The sequence below is a fragment of the Microcebus murinus genome, chromosome 20 (assembly GCF_040939455.1).
Source record: "Microcebus murinus isolate Inina chromosome 20, M.murinus_Inina_mat1.0, whole genome shotgun sequence".
NCBI lineage: Eukaryota > Metazoa > Chordata > Mammalia > Primates > Cheirogaleidae > Microcebus > Microcebus murinus.
In genome coordinates this window covers 5,487,213-5,508,109 of record NC_134123.1, presented here as the reverse complement: position 1 = coordinate 5,508,109, position 20,897 = coordinate 5,487,213, and the positions used below count along the sequence as shown (strand labels likewise).

Below are 20,897 nucleotides of genomic sequence, written 5' to 3'. Positions count from 1 at the left end.
TTACGCAAATGTGGACTTTAAGGCCCAGACAGGGCATGGGTTCATGCAAGTCCACACTCCAAGTCAGGTCGGCAAGGAATGGAATGACCCCACCGAACCTGAGCAGGAAAAGCAACAGAGTGTCCCTCAAGTGTGTGGCGGAGGCCGTGTGGGCGGCAGCTGCCCCACGGTTCCGCAGCCAGGGTGGGGGCAGGGCACCCTTCGCTGGTCAGGACTGTGCCTCCTTCCCCACAAGCCCGCAGGGTCACAGTCCCCTCACGGCGGCTACTGTTGCTGTTGTTTTTTTTAAATTAAGGGCCTACTATGTGCCAGGCTCTGTGCTGGACACTTCACACTCACTAGACCAGCTAATCTGGTCCTCGAGGCAGCCAGTGAGGTGGGTACTCTTGATTAGCCTCATGTGACAGAAAAGGAAACCAAGGAACAGAGAGGTTGGGCCACGTGTCCCGCATCACACAGCTGGGAAGCAACAGAGCCAGGACTCAGCGTAGGTCGAAAGTGCAGACTCTCAGGCATGGGCGGTTCTGCCAGCTCAGCCGGGCCCCAGCCTGCACTCTCTGGTCCAGCCACAGGGTCCTGCCGCCTTCGCAAACTGTCCATGAAGCCAATCGTGCAGGATCTGGGACATCACCTCCAGAGAATTCAGAGCTGCATCCTCCCAGATCTGCAGATGGGACCAGACTCTGAGCTGAACGCCGAGACGCAGCCCAGAGGTGCGGGAGTTCCAGCCAGGGCCTGGGCCGGTCGGGACAGCAGCAGGACTACCCGTGTGCCTGCCTGAGAGGCCCCAGATCGGCAGCCTCTCCTGTGCCCCCCGAGGGAGTCGGGGCATTCATTCAGGGAGCCTGGCCTGAAAGAATCTCCTCCCGCATTTCATGCCTTGTCAAATCACCAAAGTCCCTGGCGCTGAAGCAAAGCAGGCCTCCTTAGGCCCACTCTACAGAAAAGCAAACTGAGCTCAGAGAGGGAAAGTCACGGAGCCAGATAGGATCCAGCCAGTCCTTGGGCTTGGGGCTCTTTCCACCCCTCTTGGCTCTTTCAGGAGTCGAGCTGGGTCTCCCACAGACTGGGACCCTTTGCTGGGGCCTCCAGCCCGCCCTGCCCCACGCAAGGGAGGGATGGGCCACGTTGGGAGTAGGCGTCTCCAGGACCTCCCCCAGAGGCCTCCCCGTGAAAATCCTCCCCTCCCCCCAAACGCCTCCTTAGCCGTGCTCCTCGCTACAGCTCTGCCTGGCACCACTGGCCTGCACAGGTTAGGTGCTGGGGCTGTGCAGGGTCCCCAGCAGACTCGCCCCGGGGCCAGGCCAGGGAAGGCACAGGTGGCCCGGGCCGGGCGGGCTCTGGCAGGTGAAGGAAGGCACATGCCCGTGCGAAGCGGCAGCGCTTCTCAGTGTCTGCGGGTGGCTGCCAATGGGAATGCGAGCCGGGGCTGAGCACACTTTGTGAGTTTGACCAAAAGAGCCTCAAATCTGGAATTTTTAAGTGAAACCATTAGATTTTGGAATTAATTCAAAAATTTTGAAAGCCTGGATGGGTCAAACATGACATGCCAGGTATGGTCCCAACCAGCAGAGGGGGCTCTGGGGACTCAGAGTGAGCAGGGAATAGGAAGGGAAGGGGCAGAGTTCCAGCCCCCAGGGCTTCCTGGGGAGTGTGACCCCAACCCCCTACCACGCACTGAGAAACACCGCAGGGGCCGACCACTGGCCAGGCCGGGCCGTGACAGGCCGTGCAGCCTGCCCGCACAAGCGGGACACGCAGTGGCCTCTGCAGTCACGGACCGGTGACGCAGGCTGTGGAACCCCTCCCCGCAGATCACGGCTGCCACCCTACCTCCACGCCCTAAGAGACAGCTAAGGCCACAGACTGGAAAAGGGGCCCAAGAGCTGGTCTGGGCTCAGCTTTGGAAAGAAGTGTCATTTGGACCACACCCCTCCTGGAGTCTCAGTTCTCCTGTCCCTAAAATGGGAAGAATAATTCTCGCCCTACCACAATTAGTTGTCCAAAACCACAATGAACAGTTGACCAAATTTCTGCTGGCTTCCGGGGGGGGGGGACCAAAAACCAAGACAACACAATGAGAGTTTTTTCTTTTTAAATAAAGCTAAATTATGTCCTTCCTTTATTTGGTTTTCATTTAAACAATAAGAGACTGCAGTTTTCTATTCTTTTCCTTTTTTTTTTTTTTTACATCCTTATTTAGCAACATTAAAAGTTGGCAATGCTGTGTGGCTTTCCCAAACTTCTACTTGAAATGTTGCTGCTCTGAGGATGTGGTGAACGGGTGGTAAAGGATGTGAAATCTTCACCCCTCCTGCCACCTCCCTCTCCCACTTACTAACCACCTATTCCACGCAGCAGCAGCGTCCTAAGGAAACAGAAGTCCCTGCCTGGGGGTGTGTCAGACCGCGAGGACAGCGACCGACAGCCCAGGATTCTGACAGCCGCCGCTGACTGCCCTCGGCCTGGGCACCAGCGGCTCCAGGAAGGGAGCCCTTGTTGGAAAATAAAAAATAGCAAAGGTCAGTGTTGATGAATTCATCCAGAATTTTGTGATAAGAAACATCTAGAAAAGAGTTATTTTAGTGGAGCAGGGGAAATCCAGGGCCCAGGGTGGGAGTGAGGAGTAACCCTTTCAGTGCTTAGGACCCCTTATTAAGGACTTGGTCCTGTTCAGTGGCCCAGGGGGATCTTGACTGCTCTTCCCTTCCCCCAGGGCCCGTCCTCAGTCCCCAGAAACTTCTCTGGGGCTGCTTGTGCCCTAGTCCTTCTTCTAAGCTCTAATGCTCCTCCCTACCTACTTCTCCCCCTGATTTAGGGGCTGGGGAAGGGCACCCTGAAGGGTCTGCCCACATGTGGTCCCCAAAGCAGACCCCAGCCGGGGCAAGGCAGAGCCCCCACAAGCTTGGAACCAAGCCTGGGTCCTGCAAAACGGGAGAGCGGTTTGTGGCCCCAAGCCCTCTTCCCCAGGGCTGGCCCTGACCAAGGCTCCGAAGCAAAGTGGGAAGGTCGGGAAGAGACGTTCTCAGGAAGGCCACTCATATCTCCCCATTTCAGATCCCAGTCCTGAGCCAAGGGAGGGAAGACAGTGTGTGGTCCCCACACCAGGGGTCACTGTGGACCTGCCCTGGTCGAGGACATTCCGAGTCTCACTAATCTCGCTGTCTTTGGGTGCCTGTAGTTTTATGGCAGGGAGGAGAGGTAGTTTACTCGGGCGCCAGAAAGCAGGGCAGCTGGGAAAAGAACTCAGCCCAAACACAGAGGGCTGTCACTGAACCTCCATCCTGTCCTCTGCTGTGGTCACGGTCACTTGCTCCAACATTCATGAAGTTTTTGGAGGCCCCTGGTGCAGCAGGGGCGGGGGGAGCTCTCCCTCTGCCTCCTCTACCTAATGCACACACTTCCTAAGGCAGGGCTGCCGGGGCTCCACCCGCTAAGCCAAGGCGGCCCCACTGCAGTGCCACCTCCTGAGGCGGGGAGCTTGTTAAAGGTACTCATCCCTGCGCCCACCCCCAGACCCACCTCGTGCCACCGAATCTCTGGGGGAGGGCCTGCGTATCCGCAGGTAACATGCTCCCTGGGGGTTCTTACAGCCTGTGAAGCCAGGCGCTTCCCTCAAAGGGGCCCTCTGAGGTCATCTGGGCAAGACGCAAGGCTCCAGAGGGTCTGAGCTGGGCTGCACAGAAGCCGCCTGGGAGCTAGAAACATTTTGATGCCTGGGCCACACTGCAAACTCACCCCTTGGCACCGTCAGAGGAGGAAAGGTACTTTCCAGGCAACAGTATTTTTTAAACCTCCCTAGGGGATTCTGAAGTAGCCATAGGATGAGAATTACTGGACGGGAGCACCCATCTCTGCCTTCCCCACCCCCTGCCAGCAGGCTGGTCCACGCGAGTCACATCTGGAGGGTCTCATGTCATAAGACTCTCTGCCAGGCTCGAAGGCTAAATGTGCCAGGATTCTTCTACTCTGTGAGAAAGTGGGGAGAGGAGGAAACCCACCAGTCAGTTAGCCGGAGGCAGGGGGCAGTCTCGGCCAGGCTCTGCCACTTCCTCCCCAGCGTCACCTTCCGCTATTGGAAAATGGGTCCCACATCCATTCCCCCTTCTTATGCTAGAAGCAGATGCTAGATACAGAACACCCTTTGCCTGGAAATACATTGTGAATTAAAAATACAATCCTAAGCCCTCTGATAACTGCATAGACCCCTCTTGGCCAAGGGGACCCCAGAAACACCTTAAAACTGAGTCCCCAGACATGATGGGATGGGAGAGAGATAAAGCACAGTTACATGTGTATGATTTTCCCTTCGTGAGCATTCATGCCTCCTCCTATTGCTTGTTGAATATGTATATTTGACCACCTCACTCAATATAAAACCCTGTTCCCCTCGGCCCCTTCTCTGAAGCACACGCGTCTGGCTCCTCGCCGGGGCTCTGCGTCCCACCCTGTTGGAAAGGCCACCCAACGGGTTGCGAACCTTTATGAGAAATAAAGCTCTCCTTTTCCAAAGTGTAAACCGCGTTAATTTTTTTTAGTTACCTACGTCAATCAGGAAAAACTCTCAGGGTCGTGAGCCCCTGAGAAGAGGGACTGGGTTCAAGGTTCTGCTGGTTTGGGAGGTGATGAGACCAAAAGCAGGTCAGAGCCCCAAAGAAAGGGCATGACCGTGGCAAGTGATAAAACTTACAGCTTTTAGGGGTCGGTGATCCTTGTGGCCGAGCCACCTGTATTTGCTCCTCGAAAGGCAGCCTGTGCACACCTGGAGAAGCCGAGTGGGGGTAGGAGGGTGCATGCTGGAGCACGCCTGTGTTGCCCCAAGGTAAAGCTTACCCCCCAGGTGTCTGCCCTGCGGCAGGTAGCCCCATCTCCAACAAGGAGGTGAAGGCGGGGGTGGGGCGTTCACAGCCCATAGCACTGAGCGCATTTTAGGAGTCCCCTTGATTCCCAAGGGCGCTGGCAGGCCTCAGGGAAGCCGGGTTATTAGTGGCAGCATCTGACAGACGCAGCGCTGAGGTGCACGCAGCCTTCCCCTTCCTCCTGCCACCTCTGAGGCTGCTCCCCCCCCCCCAGTAATGAGATGTAAACGCTAAGAAAAAGAGGGGACAGCGAGAGAACCTGCTCAGGCTGTTTCCTTTGCCAAAAAGTGTAACTGGCACGGCTGGATGTGACACGTACCAGCCTCCCAGGCTCTGGGAGATGACAGCAGGCCCTTGAGCGTGGCTGGGCATCCCACCCAGCCGTCTGCCTTGAACACACCCAGCCCTCGTGCCGGTGACAGATCAGCAGAAACAGGCCACCTCTCGCCACAAGTGGGGTCTCCTCACAACCTCTCCAGATCCCAGGGCAGCCCCATGCTCAGAACTCAGGGCCCCAGGGCGACTGCTCCTCTGAAATGGGTGTCAGCAGGTCTGAAGTGAGACGAAACTACCATCTCACCCACACCAGCCCGCAGGAAAATGTGCTCAAAGCCTCACCAAGCAGTTGCCCCCTTCTAGATTTTCCTCCTTTCCTCCCTTTCAACCTTCCTTCCTCTTTCTTATTCCTTCAATTTCTCATTATTCAGTATAATCTCTTCAAGAGGTCACTGACAAGAGCGTCGCAATTGAAACCACACTTGCTCCTGAACTCAGCATTCCATGTGGACACTCCGCGTGCCTGTGCTCCTGCCGTGGTGCACTCCGTGCAGTGTGTCCCTCAGAGCCCAGGAGAGACGGCCACTTGCCCACCGGGAGGGGATGGGCAAGCTGGTGACAGCGCCTCTAGCAACAGAAGGCGGAGCAGCTGTTAGAAGTGGGCAGAGCTATAGGACCGAGGAGTGATGAGCTCCAAGTACTAATAAATTAGGTTTCAGAGAAAAACAGTGCAAGTATGAACACTATGCTACTCCTTGTGTAAAAATTAAAGAGTGGGGTGGGAGGAAATTAAGTGGTAACTGCAGGATTTTCTTTCTTAAAAATAAATCTGAAATAAATATTGCAAAAATATCAGCATGCGTAAATTTTAGGTGATGAGCTCACAGTTGCTGTTACACAATTTTTCTGTTTAAACTTTGTGTTTGAAATATTTAAAAAATTAAAATTTATATAGGAAGATATTTTATGTGAATGCATTTACTCTGGTAAAGGGCAGCTAACACTTTGATAGTGTTCACAGGGGCCAGGCAGTTTTAACTTGTTGGGGTCTCACTGTGAGGTAGGTACTCTCAAGAGCCTCCCCATTACAAAGGGGAAACTGAGGTTCACTATTTCACTTGAAGCACAGAGCTACAATGAGAGGGAGTCAGGCAGCCTGTGCCAAAGCCTGTGCTCACGACCACCACTCCACACTGAAGGGTCCCAAAAAGCACCCAGGAAGCTGGTATCAAGGATGCCGACCGGCCTGGGCTGGAAGTTTACTTTTTACTGTACACCTTTTGTACCATTTGAACTTTTTACGTGTGCACGTTACTGGTTTTAAAAATGATTTTTGTGAGTGGGGTAAAAACCAGTTAGGAAGCAGTAACAGAATCCTGACAGATGTGGGGCTGCGGAGGCGGCGGAGGACCTGCGTCATATCATAATGGCGGCCACGCATTTCACCGGAGCAGCAACGCAGGCCCGGGCGCCATCTTTTCCTGTCCTCTCTGCGCCTCTCCCACCAGCCTTGCTGCACACGCCACGCCCCTCGCCGCACGTAGGGCACGTGACTCCTGCTGGTCCACAGTCATTGGTCCATAGCTGGGCATCTGATCTAAGCCCAGCCAATCACAGTCCTCCCCTGGGCCTTTTCCCCTAGGGAACGACCCCTTTTCTTCCGGGGATTCCCCGACCAAACATGCCAGGAGTTATACAAGTATAAATCCAGAAAGAGGGACCAGAACCAGGCTCAGCTCTGCTAGCATCCTGGATCCTGTTATCGCAAAGCCCGCTCCCTCCCTGCCTCCCCAGTTGGTTTCATGCACCTCAGTTTGCGCTGGGTTCTGACTGAACAGAAACCCACAACCCCAAACAGGGGAGCCCAAATTCAGTGGTAACGCCCTTCACCAGTGGTTAAGGGATATCTGGAGACCAGAATCCCAGCGCTGCCACTTAGTGTGTGGTCTCAAGAATCACTGAACCTCTCTGAGCCTCAGACACGCTCCCTGAGTTGCCACTGCTTGCCTTGTACGGTTATCCTAAGTATTAACGAATTAATCCAGTCCCAGGCACACCAATAATTAGTAAACTTAATAACACAGACACAACAACTAAGCCCACTACCTTCAGAAATGATGCTTTACTCACTACCTTAAACCCAAACTCCAGGCTCAGGAAAAGGGGATCCTCACTGGGCGACAAAGCAGCAGAAAGGCAGCTGGAGCCACGTTTCCATCCCGTGTTCCTCCAGATCCACTCTCCACTGCCCCGGAATGCCCGTGGTGCTTTGGCAGGACTCACAGGGGCAGGAGAGAGAGGTCAGGACATTTATTTTCCTGGGAGTCCCCAGGGCTGGTGGCATCCCTCGACCGAAGGTCACAGCTCCTTCAGGGGTCTCCCCTACCCCCTAACCCTCTGTCTGCTGAAGATGACGCCCCCTCACCCCTCAGGGGCAGGGCAGGGAGTGGTGCCCCACAGCGCCAGCCCCAGGGTTCTGCACTCACTTGAGGCTTCACTCGCAATGTGTAAATATTCCCTTTATTAAACTCTCCTCACATTACCCATTTGAGTGTGTAATCTGCTTTTCATGGGGACCCCAACTAGTTGACAGTGGTTCTTTTCCAGGTCACTCTGGGCTCTGGCCAGACAATATCCTTCTCTGCAGAGGACACTTCTCCAGGATCCCAACTCTGGCCACTGTCCCCATTTCCCTCCAAAATGTCAGATTCCAAATTCTGAGAAAGGACCTCTGATGAAAGCACTGGAGGGACATCCAGCCTCAATAGGAGGCACATAGGGTCACATCTGGGCTCATGAAGCATCTAGAAAAGCAAACCATTGATCTCTCCCACCAGAAAAGATACCTGAGAGTGTATATTTACAGAAAGGTACATAGAAATGGACAGCTGGCACCTGTCTATAGATAGGGACAGCTCTGTTAGAGAACCACGTAGGTACATATATACTTGCCAGTGGTAAAACACGAGATTTCCACATCCTCCTTCACAACCAACAGCACACAATTGCCTGATTTTGGAAAACCATGGTTGGTTCCCTCTCTAGAAGTTTCCAAAATGAAAAGGCTGGTTTCAGGAACAGTCCTTAAATATGTGTGTGTGCATCTTTCTAAAGAAGAATGAAGGAAGAAAAGAAGAAAGTGTATTTTTATGTTGTTCGTGGCAAAAAGGATGGGACTGGTTTGGGGCAAGGGCCTGATCCCACTGGAAAAGCGCCAAAGATAACTCCAGAAAGGACAGCCAAGGTTTCTAGGTTGGGACATAAAAACACAACAGCAAGGAGGTCGCGTGTCTGCAGTCCGCTGAAATCCCTTGTAGCACATTACAATCAGTTAAGGGCAAAATAAACTCAGAATAATACTAAGAGGTAGCAGCTGTTTATCTTCTCAGAGATTTCAAGGGTGTCTGGAAGCCGGGCCAGGTAAGGTGTTCTCCTGGAAGAGACTGGGTGGAGGCGGGCAGAGCTTGGGCCCAGGGCTCCCACGGCTCTGGAAGGGTGTGGCCAATGCGTGAGGACACTGCCGCTCCCGAGCCCTGAGGGAGTCTTTGCCGTCTCTAGGCCCCTTCCAAACCAGTCATTTCCTGGGTAAGTATGCAGTCCCCACAACATATAAATAAGAGTTTAGTTCTGTGTTTCCATATATCTTCTACATGAAGGCTAGCTAAATATTAGTGGAGTAACAATAATTATTAATAACAATAATCGTCATAATAACAATAATTAATAGAATAATAATGCCTTGGGGTGTCGGGAGAGGGGGTCCTTCATATGGCGGGGGGCCCTGGGGAGGGGCTCTATGTCTGGTAGAAGTGGTGGTAATGGTGGTGATGTTCGTGGTGGTGGTGGTGCTCGTGTCTCTGGACCGCCTGGCCGGCCGGGCTCTCGTACACCACCACGGCGGGCAGCTCTCGCAGGTGCTCCCGCCCCAGGACGGCGCCGCCCGAGGCCAGCGGCGCCTGCAGGCCCCGGCAGCCCTGCTGGCTCTCCTTGGCTCGGTGCTTGTGCTTCTTGTGCCCAAGGGGGGCCAGGGTGGGGAGGAGGGCCGGGCTGGCGGCCAGGTGGGCAGATGGGGACACCGCAGGGACGGCAGGTGCCAGAGGGGGCTTGCTTCTCGCCCCCCTGGCCACATGGCCCACACCCACGCTCTTGCCCTGGGCCTTGGGGGACCTCACAAAGTGCTTGCTCCCGTCCTGGGTGCCCCGGAGCCGCTGCTGGAGCTCTGAGACCTTGGCGACTGGGCTGTCAAGGAGGTGGAAGGAGCCCGGGTCCGCGCCTTGGGGCTTTCGCTGGGGCGCGTGGATGGCGTCCGGCTCATGGGAGCGAGACCGAGTGGGGTTGGAGGTGCGGGGGGGCAGTTCTGACTTCTGGGCCACAGAAGGGGAGCCTAGGAACCAATTCAACAGACATTTAATGAGCACCTACTGTGTGCTAGGACTTGTACTGTACCCTAGAAATCACGCCGCCCCCAGTTCTCCAAGACTGATAAATGCCAGCTGTTCTTGATCAGAGCTACCCCCATGCCCCGGCTGCCTTGTAGGAAAACCCTGAAATGGACTTTCCCATCTGCTGAGTGGAAGGAACTGGTTCTTCGGTTGGTCTTCAAAAATAATAAATTCTCCTTCCAGGAGACAGCTGAGAAAGAGAGATCATGACAGAGACCCTGAAACTGTCTAAGGCCACTGGGGCAAGAAAGAATGCTAAGTACATTACCAAAAACATGCAGAAGTGACCCATGCAGGAATTAAACATATTGGGGGCAAGGGAAGAGGGGGTGGGGAGGCAAGCGAAATTAAGCAAGAGCAACATATTAAGCAACATATGTCACAGGCTGGTAAAGACACAGCAAGTTCTACTTAGCAAAACTGGGGTTCTCTATGGAACACACAGCCACAAGGAGTTCACACGGTTGCCTTGGGGAGGGCTGGGGAATGGGGCATGGAACTGTTGTTTTTCATTATACCCTAAGCACTCAGATACTATTTGATTTTGTTCAACTTTGTGTAGGTATTACTTTTCATTTTGAAAAATTTTTAATGTCAATTCCTCCAAGAAGAGTCTTTGACCTGTCCAATAAAAGCTACATCTCCCCAGCCTGCAGCAGCAATGGATGCTGCCCGCATGGCCATCCAGCCACGCCCCCATCCCCTCCCCTCCCCCCATGCCCCGGAGCATGCCTGAGCCCCTTACCAGGCCCAAACTGGGATGTGTAGTTTTCTATCCCAGCGAGATCCAGGTAGTGGTTTCTCCTCTCGATGTTCTCATCCACGCAGTGGTGGTAGCAGTCAGACTGCTCTGGGCGGCTGTCACCCTGGAACCTACAGCGGGGACAGCAAGTGGGTTTGCCAGCACCAGGTAGGGGCTACTGGAAGGCCACTGGGATAAATCCTGGACCTGTTGTTAATTTCCTTCCTGGTCTTGGGAAGAGAGTAGGGGAAAAACAATCAACTCTGCAGTCTGGCCTCCCTGGGGCCCCTGGCAGGAATGGAGAGGACTTTGCAGGGAGCAGGCCCGGAGCAAATGTGAGGGGCACTGGTCGACACCTGAGCATCTCCCACAGCCAGGCTTAAGCTGCATGTACGCACTACAGGCAGGTGGCCCCACCCCCGGTCTGTCCCCCAGACCGCTGGAGTTGAGGCTGGCAGATTCCATGATCTGCCCTAAAGCCCAGAGCAGGCCTCCCACGCGTGCGTGCGTGTGCGTGCGTGTGCCTGTGTGGAGCGGCAGGCGAGAGAAGCGCTGCCAGAGGCCTCCTTTCTCCGCTGCAGGACTTGGGCTCCCTGTCCCTCCCCTTCCAGGACCTCTGTGATCTTCCAGCCCCTCCCTCCATCTCCAGCCGGCCTTGTCACCCCCGATCCCCAGCCCTCTGCCCACACCACGCTGTGTCCCTGCTCTCGCCTGCGCTGGCACTGACCCAACTCCGTCATCTCTCGCTGGCACACACTAGGGGCTAACACACCCTGGCGCTTGCTCTACCGCTCTTACTCAATGCTTCCCTCTGAACAGTCTGCCTTTCCTCTCCACCCCCTCCCTCGCGTTAGAGAGAGAACAGGTGAAAGGTAGCTGCAGACTGACAATCCCTCATGCACAATTCGGACATCAAAAAGCCTGAAAACAAATATTTTTCATGACCCACTTACTTGGCAGCAGAGCTCCCCCAAGGGATGGGAAGGTGTTTATGGCGTTTATCCCATTCAGTGGGAGTCCCCGCACCTCCCGGCTGACCGTCAGCACCAGCGGGGAAACCCGAGGCGCTGCCCAAGCCCGCATACGATGCATGAGAAACACGCGGGATGCTTTCTAGAGCCCAAATGCTCAATTCCAAACCATGTCTGGCCTGAAGTGTTTGGCATAGGGGATGAAGGAGACTGCATTTAGTCATCCTTTACGTTTTAGAGTTTTATTTCTGTGTCTAACATTGCTGGCCCCCTGCATGAGAGCACAGACTGGAGCCCCCTGCTGCGAATCCTTCGGATGCAGGTACACCACTGGTGCTTAATATGTGCTCGTGCGCACTGTGCGCGCCATACCTGAGCGGGGCTCGCTGCTTCTTCTCCCAGCTCCGCAGCTCCTCGGCGGGCTTGGTCTCTGCTCGCGGCCTCGTGCCCTGCAGGTCTGCGTGGCAGTGGAGAAGCGCAGGACGCCACAGTGAGCCGCAGCCCTCGGCTCTGCCCCAGCAGCCACGCGGGGCCTCTGTGGGGGGCTCCCCGGGCCAGGTCTAGACGGAGGGGCTCACCGCTACCTGTCCCACTCGCCTCCTCCCCCATCTCAGATGGCCCTGAGGCGCTACACACCCGCCCAGCCTCAGCTATGGCTGCGCGCCACACCCGTGGCTTTGCCCGTGCTGGGCCTCCCCTCCCATCATCTGATCCTGTCCTTCAAGGGCCCGATCCATCCCCATCTGACCACAGCAGCTCCGCGAGAGCCCCGGGTCCCCAGCGTTGCCTCTCCCGGGAGAGGGCAACGCACTGCCACAGCCGGCCCGCAGCCCTCACCGGCCTGGTTGACAAGGACGCTCCTCTTGCTCTGGCTGCTGTCTGGGGCCACGGTGAGCTTCACCCGCAGCGTCTTGCTTGACGTCGGGGAGTGGTTGACAGAGGAGTCGACCACCTCGTAGATGGTGTGCAGCAAGCTGGTGATGTCCTGCCCGGGGAGGGAAGCGGGAACGCACGCGGGCTTCAGCCACGTGCACTGAACTCGCTGCAGGGCCGGACCCCTCTGGTCCCCCCAAGGCGGAGCCTGAGGCGGAAACCTGGATGCCGGGGTTCCCCGGGGCAGATGGGGGAGCAGGAGCGTGAGGGAGGAAACACCCACAGGGGAAACGGGAAGGGCGGGCACAGCCATGGGCAAGGCGCTCGGCTGCACCGGGCCCCATGGGGCAGGCCTACCCGCGCAGGGAAGGGCTGCTACACTGGCTTTCCCCCCGCCGGCCGAGAGGTGCCCCGAGGAGACGACACCCCCTGAACTTGGGCTGCCCTGCACCCAAGAAAGCTCTTATCACGGGTGCCGTCCACCTTGGCGGCAGGTGGGCTTCAAGGCGGGCCTGGAGAACACGGGGTGGGCAGCATCGCACCTGCCCCCGTCCCGCGAGCTCCTTCCGAACGGACGTGGGTGGGGATGTGGCCCTGCTACAGACCGAGCTGTGTCCCCACTCCCCAACTCGCGTGTTGAAGCCTTAACCCCGAAGCGACTGTCTTTGGAGCAAGGAGGTAATTAAGACGGGAGGAGGGCGTGAGGGGCGCTAATGCGACAGGCACAGCGCCCTTCCACGGGAGGATGCCAGAGGCCTTTCCCACCGCCCGCCCGTGGGCACAGGAGGGGCGGCGGCAGCAAGCCAGACGGAGAGCCCTCACCAGGGCCGGGCCCCGTCCCAGACGTGCAGCCTCCAGAACCGTGAGGACGAATTTCTGCAGTTTCGCCCACTGTGGTGCGTTGTCGCGGCAGCCTGAGCTGGCCAGGACAGTCCCTGGGAGACAAGCTGCTCTGTGAGAGCTTGACCAAGTCTCATCGTCTCTCTGGGCCTCAAGTACCCCTCAGCCGAACAGGGGTCCCCAAACCATGCCCCAGGGGCGACCCTGACTAGGTCAGAGAGTGCAGAGTCCCCGCCCTCGGCCTCCCATCGTCGGGCATCTGCTGGGGTGTCTGTCTCGTGGGGCAGCGACCGGCTTTAAATGACGTTAGAAACCTCTGGAGAAGACACCGCGCTCTAAGTCGGCCCGGGCGCGGCCTGTATCCTCCCCGCTAGGCACGCGCACAGCAGGCCGGCCCTCCCTCCCAGGCCGGCCGTGAGCCCTCTAGCGGGGGTGGCAGCGGCGGCGCCTGCACAGCCATGCCCAGGCAGGAACGTGGATGCGTGACCCGGAGCGGTGGGGGCCAACCGAGGCAGGGGCCCTGTCCCGGGGGAGCCGGCTTGCCTTTTGACAATGCAGGCTGAGGGTCATCCCAGAACAGCCACAAGTCCAGAATCTTCTGTTAAATCTTCAGAATCTTTGATACTGGCAACTAATTTAATTTTTAACAAAAGCCTCTGGGGTCCCAGACTAGAAGACCTGGGGGCCAGACTGCAAGTGTGGGGGCCGCCAGCTTGAGCCCCAGGCCCCAGCTGCTGATGTGGCTCACTCGGCGATACCAGCTCTTCGGCACAGCCCGTAGGGGACTCCTCTCCTCCCTCTTCCCTCCTCAGCGCTTCTGCGCGGCCGCGGCTGCTCTCGCCCTCTCGCCATGGCGGGAGGCCGTGGAGGAGGGCCGCACGCGGGTGAGGCAGCCGAAGTCCATCATCATGCCCAGGCCTCTTACACCCCGAGAGGCTGGGCCGGCGTGTGATCCAAGGTCCCGGTTGTCTCGGGGTCTAGGATCAGGCAGGCCCTGATGATCCCAGCTTGAAAATCAACCCACTGGCTGCACAGGGTCAGGCATGCAGGAAAAGGTGTGATAACTCTTTCTTGCATGAATGAACACCTGAAGGATGAACAGGTACTTTTTTTCCAAGTTGGAGAATTGGCCCAGACCCTGGCTCTGGTCTGCAGGTGCACTGAGGTGGAAGCCCCTCTGCCTGGCACACAGAAAGCACAGGGGGCATGGCACTTGCAGCCATGAGGAGTGGCTTTGGGCTATAAATAGACGGGGGCACCAGGCTGAGCCCTCCTTCAACTGGAAGGAGTCCCAGCTCCTTGTTGGGAGGAAAACACGATCCAGTGCACTCCTTCCCTGGGGCCACGCTAGGCCACCCTCCTTGGAAACCCTCTCTCCCTTCCTCTCGTTACCAAGGCGGACAGGAGGACAGGAATACGGAGCCAGAAAACAGTGTCTGCCCACGGGTTTCTGCAAGGTCCCCGAGGTGGGGGACAAATCCTTGCGTGGTCAGTACGTGAGCTCCTCAGCACCTTCCAAACCAGGAAAAATTGGAGGTGGCAGCTGCAAGGGGCTGAGTCATCCTCACCACTGCCCAGGTAAGGAAAGGAAGATGCCGCTGTACCGAGAAGCCCAGCCCAGCTGTCAGAGTTGGTTTGGGAGCTTGTGCTGACATTCTGAATGTGTGGGTTGCTGAGAGGACGGGCCATAGGTTAAAGCTGTCAGCGGCCAGCTTGCCACTACCAGGGGGACAGCCTGCCTGATAGAGAGCACAGAGGAAGCAGAACCATGAACTTCTGGTCCTAAAGACACAGAGCTTCTGGATCCAGCCATACCTGAAATCAGCCCCCCAGACCAAATTTCAGTTCCAGGAGCCAATATATTCCCTTTTGTTTTTAAGTCCACCAGTTGGGGCTGGTATTGTCACTCACACATAAAGAGTGCTGAGTGATTAGTCAGTCCCTGTTTCGTCCTCTAACCCGTGGGATCAGCCCCTAAATCACAGCCTACGGAGGAGGTGGCCTTTCTAACCCGGTCTCCCCCGGCAGCATAAAGGCCAGCTTCTCCTGTACCACGCACAGAGGAGGACAGACACCGCCCGCTGGGCGCTCCCGGAGCTGTGCCCGCCGCCCGCCCCACGGCCCGGCTCCCCCCAGGAGCCTTCCCCAGACCTCCGCCCATCCCCGTGGCCCCGTCCTGTTTATTTCCTTCCCTGAACGCGTCGTCACTCACACTTATCCTATAATTGCTTGGACCTGTCTCCCTCATCAGGGTGTCAGGGCCGCGAGGGGAGGAACTGTGTCTGCTTTGACCCCCGCTGTGTCCTTGCACTGCGTGCCTGGCGGATGTACAGGGCTGGCGCCCCGTCTGCAGACACAGCAGGAAGGAGGGACGTGTGGGGGCAGGGCCCTGAGCGGACAGACAGACACAGGCACGCAGGGAGGATGAGGAGGACTGGCTCGGGGGAGGCCGTGACCAGGGCTGTGACCACAGAGCCAGCAGCAGGGCCCTTAGCGATGGGGTGCTCACCCCTGGAGGGGAGGTGCCGCGTGGCCTGTGTGCTCGCCTCCCATCCGAGCTCCTGGGCAGAAGGGCTGTGCGGGGAGGTGGCCCGCAGTGGCCCCAGCCCTGGAGCTCGGGGACCAGAGAGTGAAGGAAGCAGGGCAGGATTCTGTTGGGTCCGGGATCCTTTTCTGGGGAGGCCCTGGGGCTCTGTGCCTGTCCCTGCCTCTCCCTGTCACCTCTTCCCACTCGCTGGCAGCTCTGGGTCATCCCTTGAGACCTCCTAGAAGCTCCCAGCAGCCCTGCTGCCCCCCTCCCTGCCCAGCCGCTGCCTGCTGCAGCCACCCCTGCAGGGGAAGGGGCAGCCGTGGCGGGCTGCTGTCCCTGGCCCCGTGCGTGAGGGCGGGGCGCATGGTAGGTGTACTTACCTCTCGGGTGACCTTGCCATTGTTGTCAAAGTCGTACAGGGTGAAGGTCCACTCCTGCCGGCTGTCCTCCTCCACTGACACGTCACACTGCAGCTCCTGGACACAAAGAGACAGGCGGGACTGGTCACCGACGGGCTGTAACACCCACCAGGGGTGCACACTTGGGCCCAGAGGCCAGGCCAGGGGCAGCCACCTGCCCTCTGCCCTCCCCAGACCCTGGGTGCAGGAGGAGCACAGGACTGGCCGGGGAGGGTGGCCAGAGCCCGGGCAGGGGAGGTTCGGCCTCACAGGGACACGTGCAGGGGTGCCAGAGGCCCTGGGTCTGTAGAGACAGAGGAAACGCAAGAAGCGGGGATCTGAGAAGAGGCTTTTAGCCTCAGGATGGCTAAGCTTGGACCAAGGGCTGGAAGCAACTAGAAGGCAACAGGAGCAACACCCAGGGAGGCCCGGAGAGGAGTGTCAGGGTGGCAGGAGATGGGCACGAAGGGCGCAACTTCCAGCCAGCCTCAGGCCCTCTGCAGCCGGGTGACTCCGAACCTGTCACTGCACTGCTCTGTGCCTCAGTTTACTCTCGTATAAATTATGGAAAATAACAGTATCTTCCTACGAGGGTTGCTGAGATCAAATACCCGACTCACGTCTCCTTGGCCCACCTGAGCCTCCCGCGGCTGTGGCGAACAGTTCCCAACCTCCTACCTCTCGGCCCTGAGTGTGTCTGTTCCAGGGCAGCTCTGAGAGCCGGGCGCCAAATGCCCAGAGACGCCTGAACAGGCGGGACAGGAAGCCACAGGCAAATGCCAGCCTCCCCCTCCAAGGGACCACTCTGAGCACAGGACACATGGCCCCTCCGAGGGTCCCCAGCAGGCCTGAACCCACTGCAGTCCCTGTGCAGGTGACCCCGCATCAACCCACCCTTCGCTGGCTCCTCTCCCTCCCTGCACCCGCTGCCTGGGACCCTCCCAGTTCCCCGCCTGCTGCCAAGGCTTTGCGTCCGGGTCTGCTTTGGGGAAACTGGAAACGAGACATGCTTGGTACACTGTCTGGGGCATGGAAAAGCCGAGTTAATGGTAGTAGCTATTTCTGCTCTGTTGATCAATCCAACAACGATTTCATTACCATTCGCAGCAACCAGAAGTGTCTAATCCCAGGGAGTCTGAGCTGGGAAGTGGTGAGCTCTATCACTGGAGGCCTGTGGACAGAGGCTGGCCAAGTGCCACATAGAGAGTTCTAGAAAGCATGCTGTTTGGGGAAAGAGGTTCCACAAATGGCCTTTAAGATTCATAAAACTCTACGAAACGAGCGGATGTTCCCAGGCCATTCTGTTCTGTGTCTGGCCCACACTAGGGCAGGCCCCACGGCGCAGGCATGCACCTGGCCCGCGTCCCTGGCCCGCACCTGGCCCGTGTCCCTGGCCCACCTCTGCAGCTTACAGCCAGCTCCCTCCAGCAGTTCTCGGGCGGCCACACTGGGTTCCAGGTCACCCTTGCCTCAGTGTGACATGCTCGTCTGATACCTGCCGAGGGCCTGCTCTGCTCTGAGGCACAGCTTCATGTGGCATGACGCGTGCTGCACACACCTGTCCACACACACCCACACACAGGCCACAGCCTGCACGCGCACACACACTGGGTTTACCTGTTTCCAAGACAGCTTGGGTTTGAAGTTCAGAAACACGGGATGAGTAACTACAGCCACCTGCCCCCGTAGCCCCGTCATGGGTGGGTCTCCTTGGTCCCCTCCCCCACCCGGACTGCTCAGGAGAGTCCTCCTGGACGGTGGCTCAGTCCCCATCAGCAGCTGGCCCCTCTCCAGAAACACGCTTGGGCTTCCTGGGAAGCACGAGCCCAGGGCCGGGCCTTCCTTCTGCTGAAGGCTCGGCTCTTGGCCTTTGCCAAGCCCCCTAGAAGACCCCTCGGGGACCTAGGTGGGCTCAGGGCAGGGTTGGGTCCAGGAAGAAGCTGGCAGCCCTAACATCACCAACAGACAGTTCCTGCCCTGCCCCGTGACCGTGTATAGGACCCTCGGTGTCCGGCCTGGCCCCCCTGTCCTGTACCATAGCCCCCCAACGGCTCCCCACCCTGTGCCAGCCACACGAGGTGGCTTGCCACCCCCACACAACGTGCAGGCACGTCAACCCCCCAGGCCTCTGCCCCTGCGTTCTCTCTGCCGGGAACGACCTCCATCCCCAAAGCGCACCTGTGCGGCACCTGCCCACCCCACAGCCCTGCTGCTCCTCCAGGCACTGCAAAATCTGGAACGACCGGAGTGTCCATCGCTCCACACCCCTCCGGCCTGCCTTAGGTGACCACCCAAGGCTCCCAGATCCCCGTCACACTGCCAGCTGTGCAGTGGCTGGGTCTGGGTCACGTATCTGTCCCTTCACCACTGTGCACTCCATGAAGGCAGGAACCATGCCCAGGTCCCTGCTGGGTCCCTGGTAACCAGCGGTGCCCAGTCAGCGTGGGAGAGCAGAGAAGGGAGGAAAGCGCTGACTCCGTTCCGGACCCGTCTCCGGCTCTCCAGGAGCGAGCCCGCGGTGCCCACAGGTCCCGGTGCCTTGGAATTCACTACTGGTCCCCTTCAAAGGCGAGGTGAGTGAGGCCACAGAGACTTTAAGGAACTTGCCCTGACGTCACGCAGCTACTGCTGGGTATAGCTAGGACTTGAACCCTGGCCTGCTGAGTCAGGACTAGGCCCCAGTGGCTAGGAGGACACACGGGGAGGAAGGCGGAGGGCAGAGAGAAGCGGGTGCTCCACTCGGCAGGCCGGCCTTGCTCTAGCACCTGGTGCTGAGCTTGGCGCATGGACGGGGCTCAGTGCACTGCTGGGTCGGAGGGACCGACGGACCGTGAGCTCACGGAGGGCACAGCCTTGTGTTGACCACACAGGGAAACTGAGGCCCGGAGAGCATCCAGGACCTGCCCGAGGCCTCCTGCCTACCTGAGAGCCCCCACATGTGCCTTAGAACAAGCTCTAGGGGAAGGTTTTGCTGAGGAAACTGAGGCTCAGAGGGGTAACGGCAGCAGCAGGCCCAGAGCCCTATTGTCCCACCTCCCCGTCCACTCGTGGGCCACTGGCCACCACGCACGCAGAGAGCGGGCGGCCAGGCTGAGACGGTGGCAGTGGCGAGTTTCTGGAGTCTCATCCTCAGCCAGGGCGGCCGGGCATGACAGCAGGAACCTCCCACTCGGGGCCCTCCGGTCTGGGCGGGCCTTGGCTTCCCTCCTACCTCTCAGCCCTGCAGGCACCAAGAGGAGAGGGCCCCTCTCGCCCCCCAGGCCGGCACCAGGGAAGAGACTTACTTCAAACTTCAGCTGCTTCTTGGAGGCCGGGCAGGCCTCACTCGCCTTCTCCATCCTCTTCTCATCCCCGCTGCCCAGGCCGTCGGTCTTCTCCGGGGGCAGCGCCACTGCGGGAGGGGGTGAGAGAGCGTGAGGAGGGGCCCCGCGCGGCCTGGCGCGGACGACGTGCTCCCCAGCGTGCTGGCCCTTCCTGAGGCCCATCTAGGACGAAGTCACTGCTCTCGGGCCCTGGTGACGCCGGGCGGCCTGGGAGGGGACCCCAAGACGCCCCAGGGTGCGTCTGTCTGCACCAGGCACCCGGTAACCCAGTGGGCCCCTCTGGCCCCCGTCAGCCCGAGGCCTCTGTGCCCGCAGAGGCACACGGGCACCCGGCACGACGCCAGGCCAAGGGCAAGCCGATGAGCGCAGGGAGAGCTTTGGGGGCCCCAAGACCGTGGCCATTTCTGCCCAGCCTCACTGCCTTCCACGCTGACATTCGGCCTCTTCAAAGTTGCCGCCGCGGGGCCCAGCGCACGGTCCCGGCCGTGGGCAGTAACCGTCGGGGCGAGGACGGCCTCACCACCTTGCCTCTTGTGGGAATCAGAGCAGGCGGCACTAAGTTTTCTCAAAACTGAGGCCTTGGGAGCAGAAACGACACGCCAGCACTACAGCAGGCACACACGGTCGCGTGGACAGCAGCGCGGTGGGGAGACGCCCGGCCACCTGCTCAGACCGGGCGGGGGCAGGAAGGCCACAGCAGCGCCTGGCTGGCCCACAGCGGCTCCACCAGTCCTGCCGCCCCTCGCCCCAGCACACCGGAGCCTCACAGGGCCACCCACGCGGTGCTCGGCCAGGCTCCCCGAAGCTCTCCAGCTAGAGACCCGGCTCTCAGACACGGACCTCGGTTCCTTCTGGTGGCTTCCCTGCGTGAGGCCAGGAAGAACAAGCCTGAGAGACACCGCTCCTCAGAAGGCCTCGAGGACGGGGGCCCTGGCACTGTGGGGAGGCTCACTGGGGCCAACGGCTTCGATTACACTGTATGAAACCAAGCCCCGCTCCTCCACAGCAACGCCTCAAAGGCCGGGCCGCCCCACTGCAGTGGGAGCCTGAACCCTGGGGCAGGTGATTGGCTAGGGACCCAAGGACACCCAAGCACACAGCCCAGCACCCCAACTCCTCCATCCCAAATCTACCTGGTGCCCTGGCGAGCCAGGGCTGCCACCACCACAGGGCCAGACAGGGCACAGGGCACAGCCCTCTCCACCAGCCACAAGGCCGTAGGCACCAGCGTCACCCACTGGGGAGCCAGGGCTTTCCCCATTCCCAGCACTAAGTGAGGGTCTCGGCCTTGGAAGACTCCAGCATTTCTAGTGGGTGCAGCTGGGCTGGGCAGGAGAGTCACATTTGAGAGGACACATTCGGATTCATGCCCTGGGCTCATACTCTGACCCTGCAGCTGACCGGTTGGGGCAGCCTTGGCCAAGGCACTCGACTTCTCTGGACCACAGGCCCCTCATCTGTAAACTGGGATGCAATGGTCTCGCCCTCGCAGGGCTGTCACGAGACACCAATGAGGAGAGTGGCCAGCACACAGTAAGTGCTCAATAAATGCTGGCTTTGCAAAGGATGTAGATGGGCCATGGAGCCAGCTCATACCCCACATCCAAAGGATCCCTCTTACCCAGAACTGCTCCACTGGAGAA

The 20,897-nt window shown here is 58.6% G+C and overlaps 1 protein-coding gene across 1 annotated transcript in view; it reads right to left on the bottom strand.

Annotated features, from left to right (window-relative positions):
• Positions 1 to 1,214: 1,214 nt before the first annotated feature.
• Positions 1,215 to 20,897, bottom strand: part of NKD1 (NKD inhibitor of Wnt signaling pathway 1) — an 81,457-nt gene continuing 61,774 nt past the window's right edge. Inside the window, exons 5-10 of the mRNA XM_012788942.3 lie at positions 19,216 to 19,322; positions 15,914 to 16,009; positions 12,128 to 12,275; positions 11,663 to 11,747; positions 10,323 to 10,450; positions 1,215 to 9,519 (exon numbers count right to left, since the gene is read on the bottom strand). Coding sequence (XP_012644396.3) covers positions 8,930 to 9,519; positions 10,323 to 10,450; positions 11,663 to 11,747; positions 12,128 to 12,275; positions 15,914 to 16,009; positions 19,216 to 19,322 — 1,154 coding nt within the window. The 3' untranslated portion in view covers positions 1,215 to 8,929. The remainder of the gene's footprint in view (positions 9,520 to 10,322; positions 10,451 to 11,662; positions 11,748 to 12,127; positions 12,276 to 15,913; positions 16,010 to 19,215; positions 19,323 to 20,897) is intronic.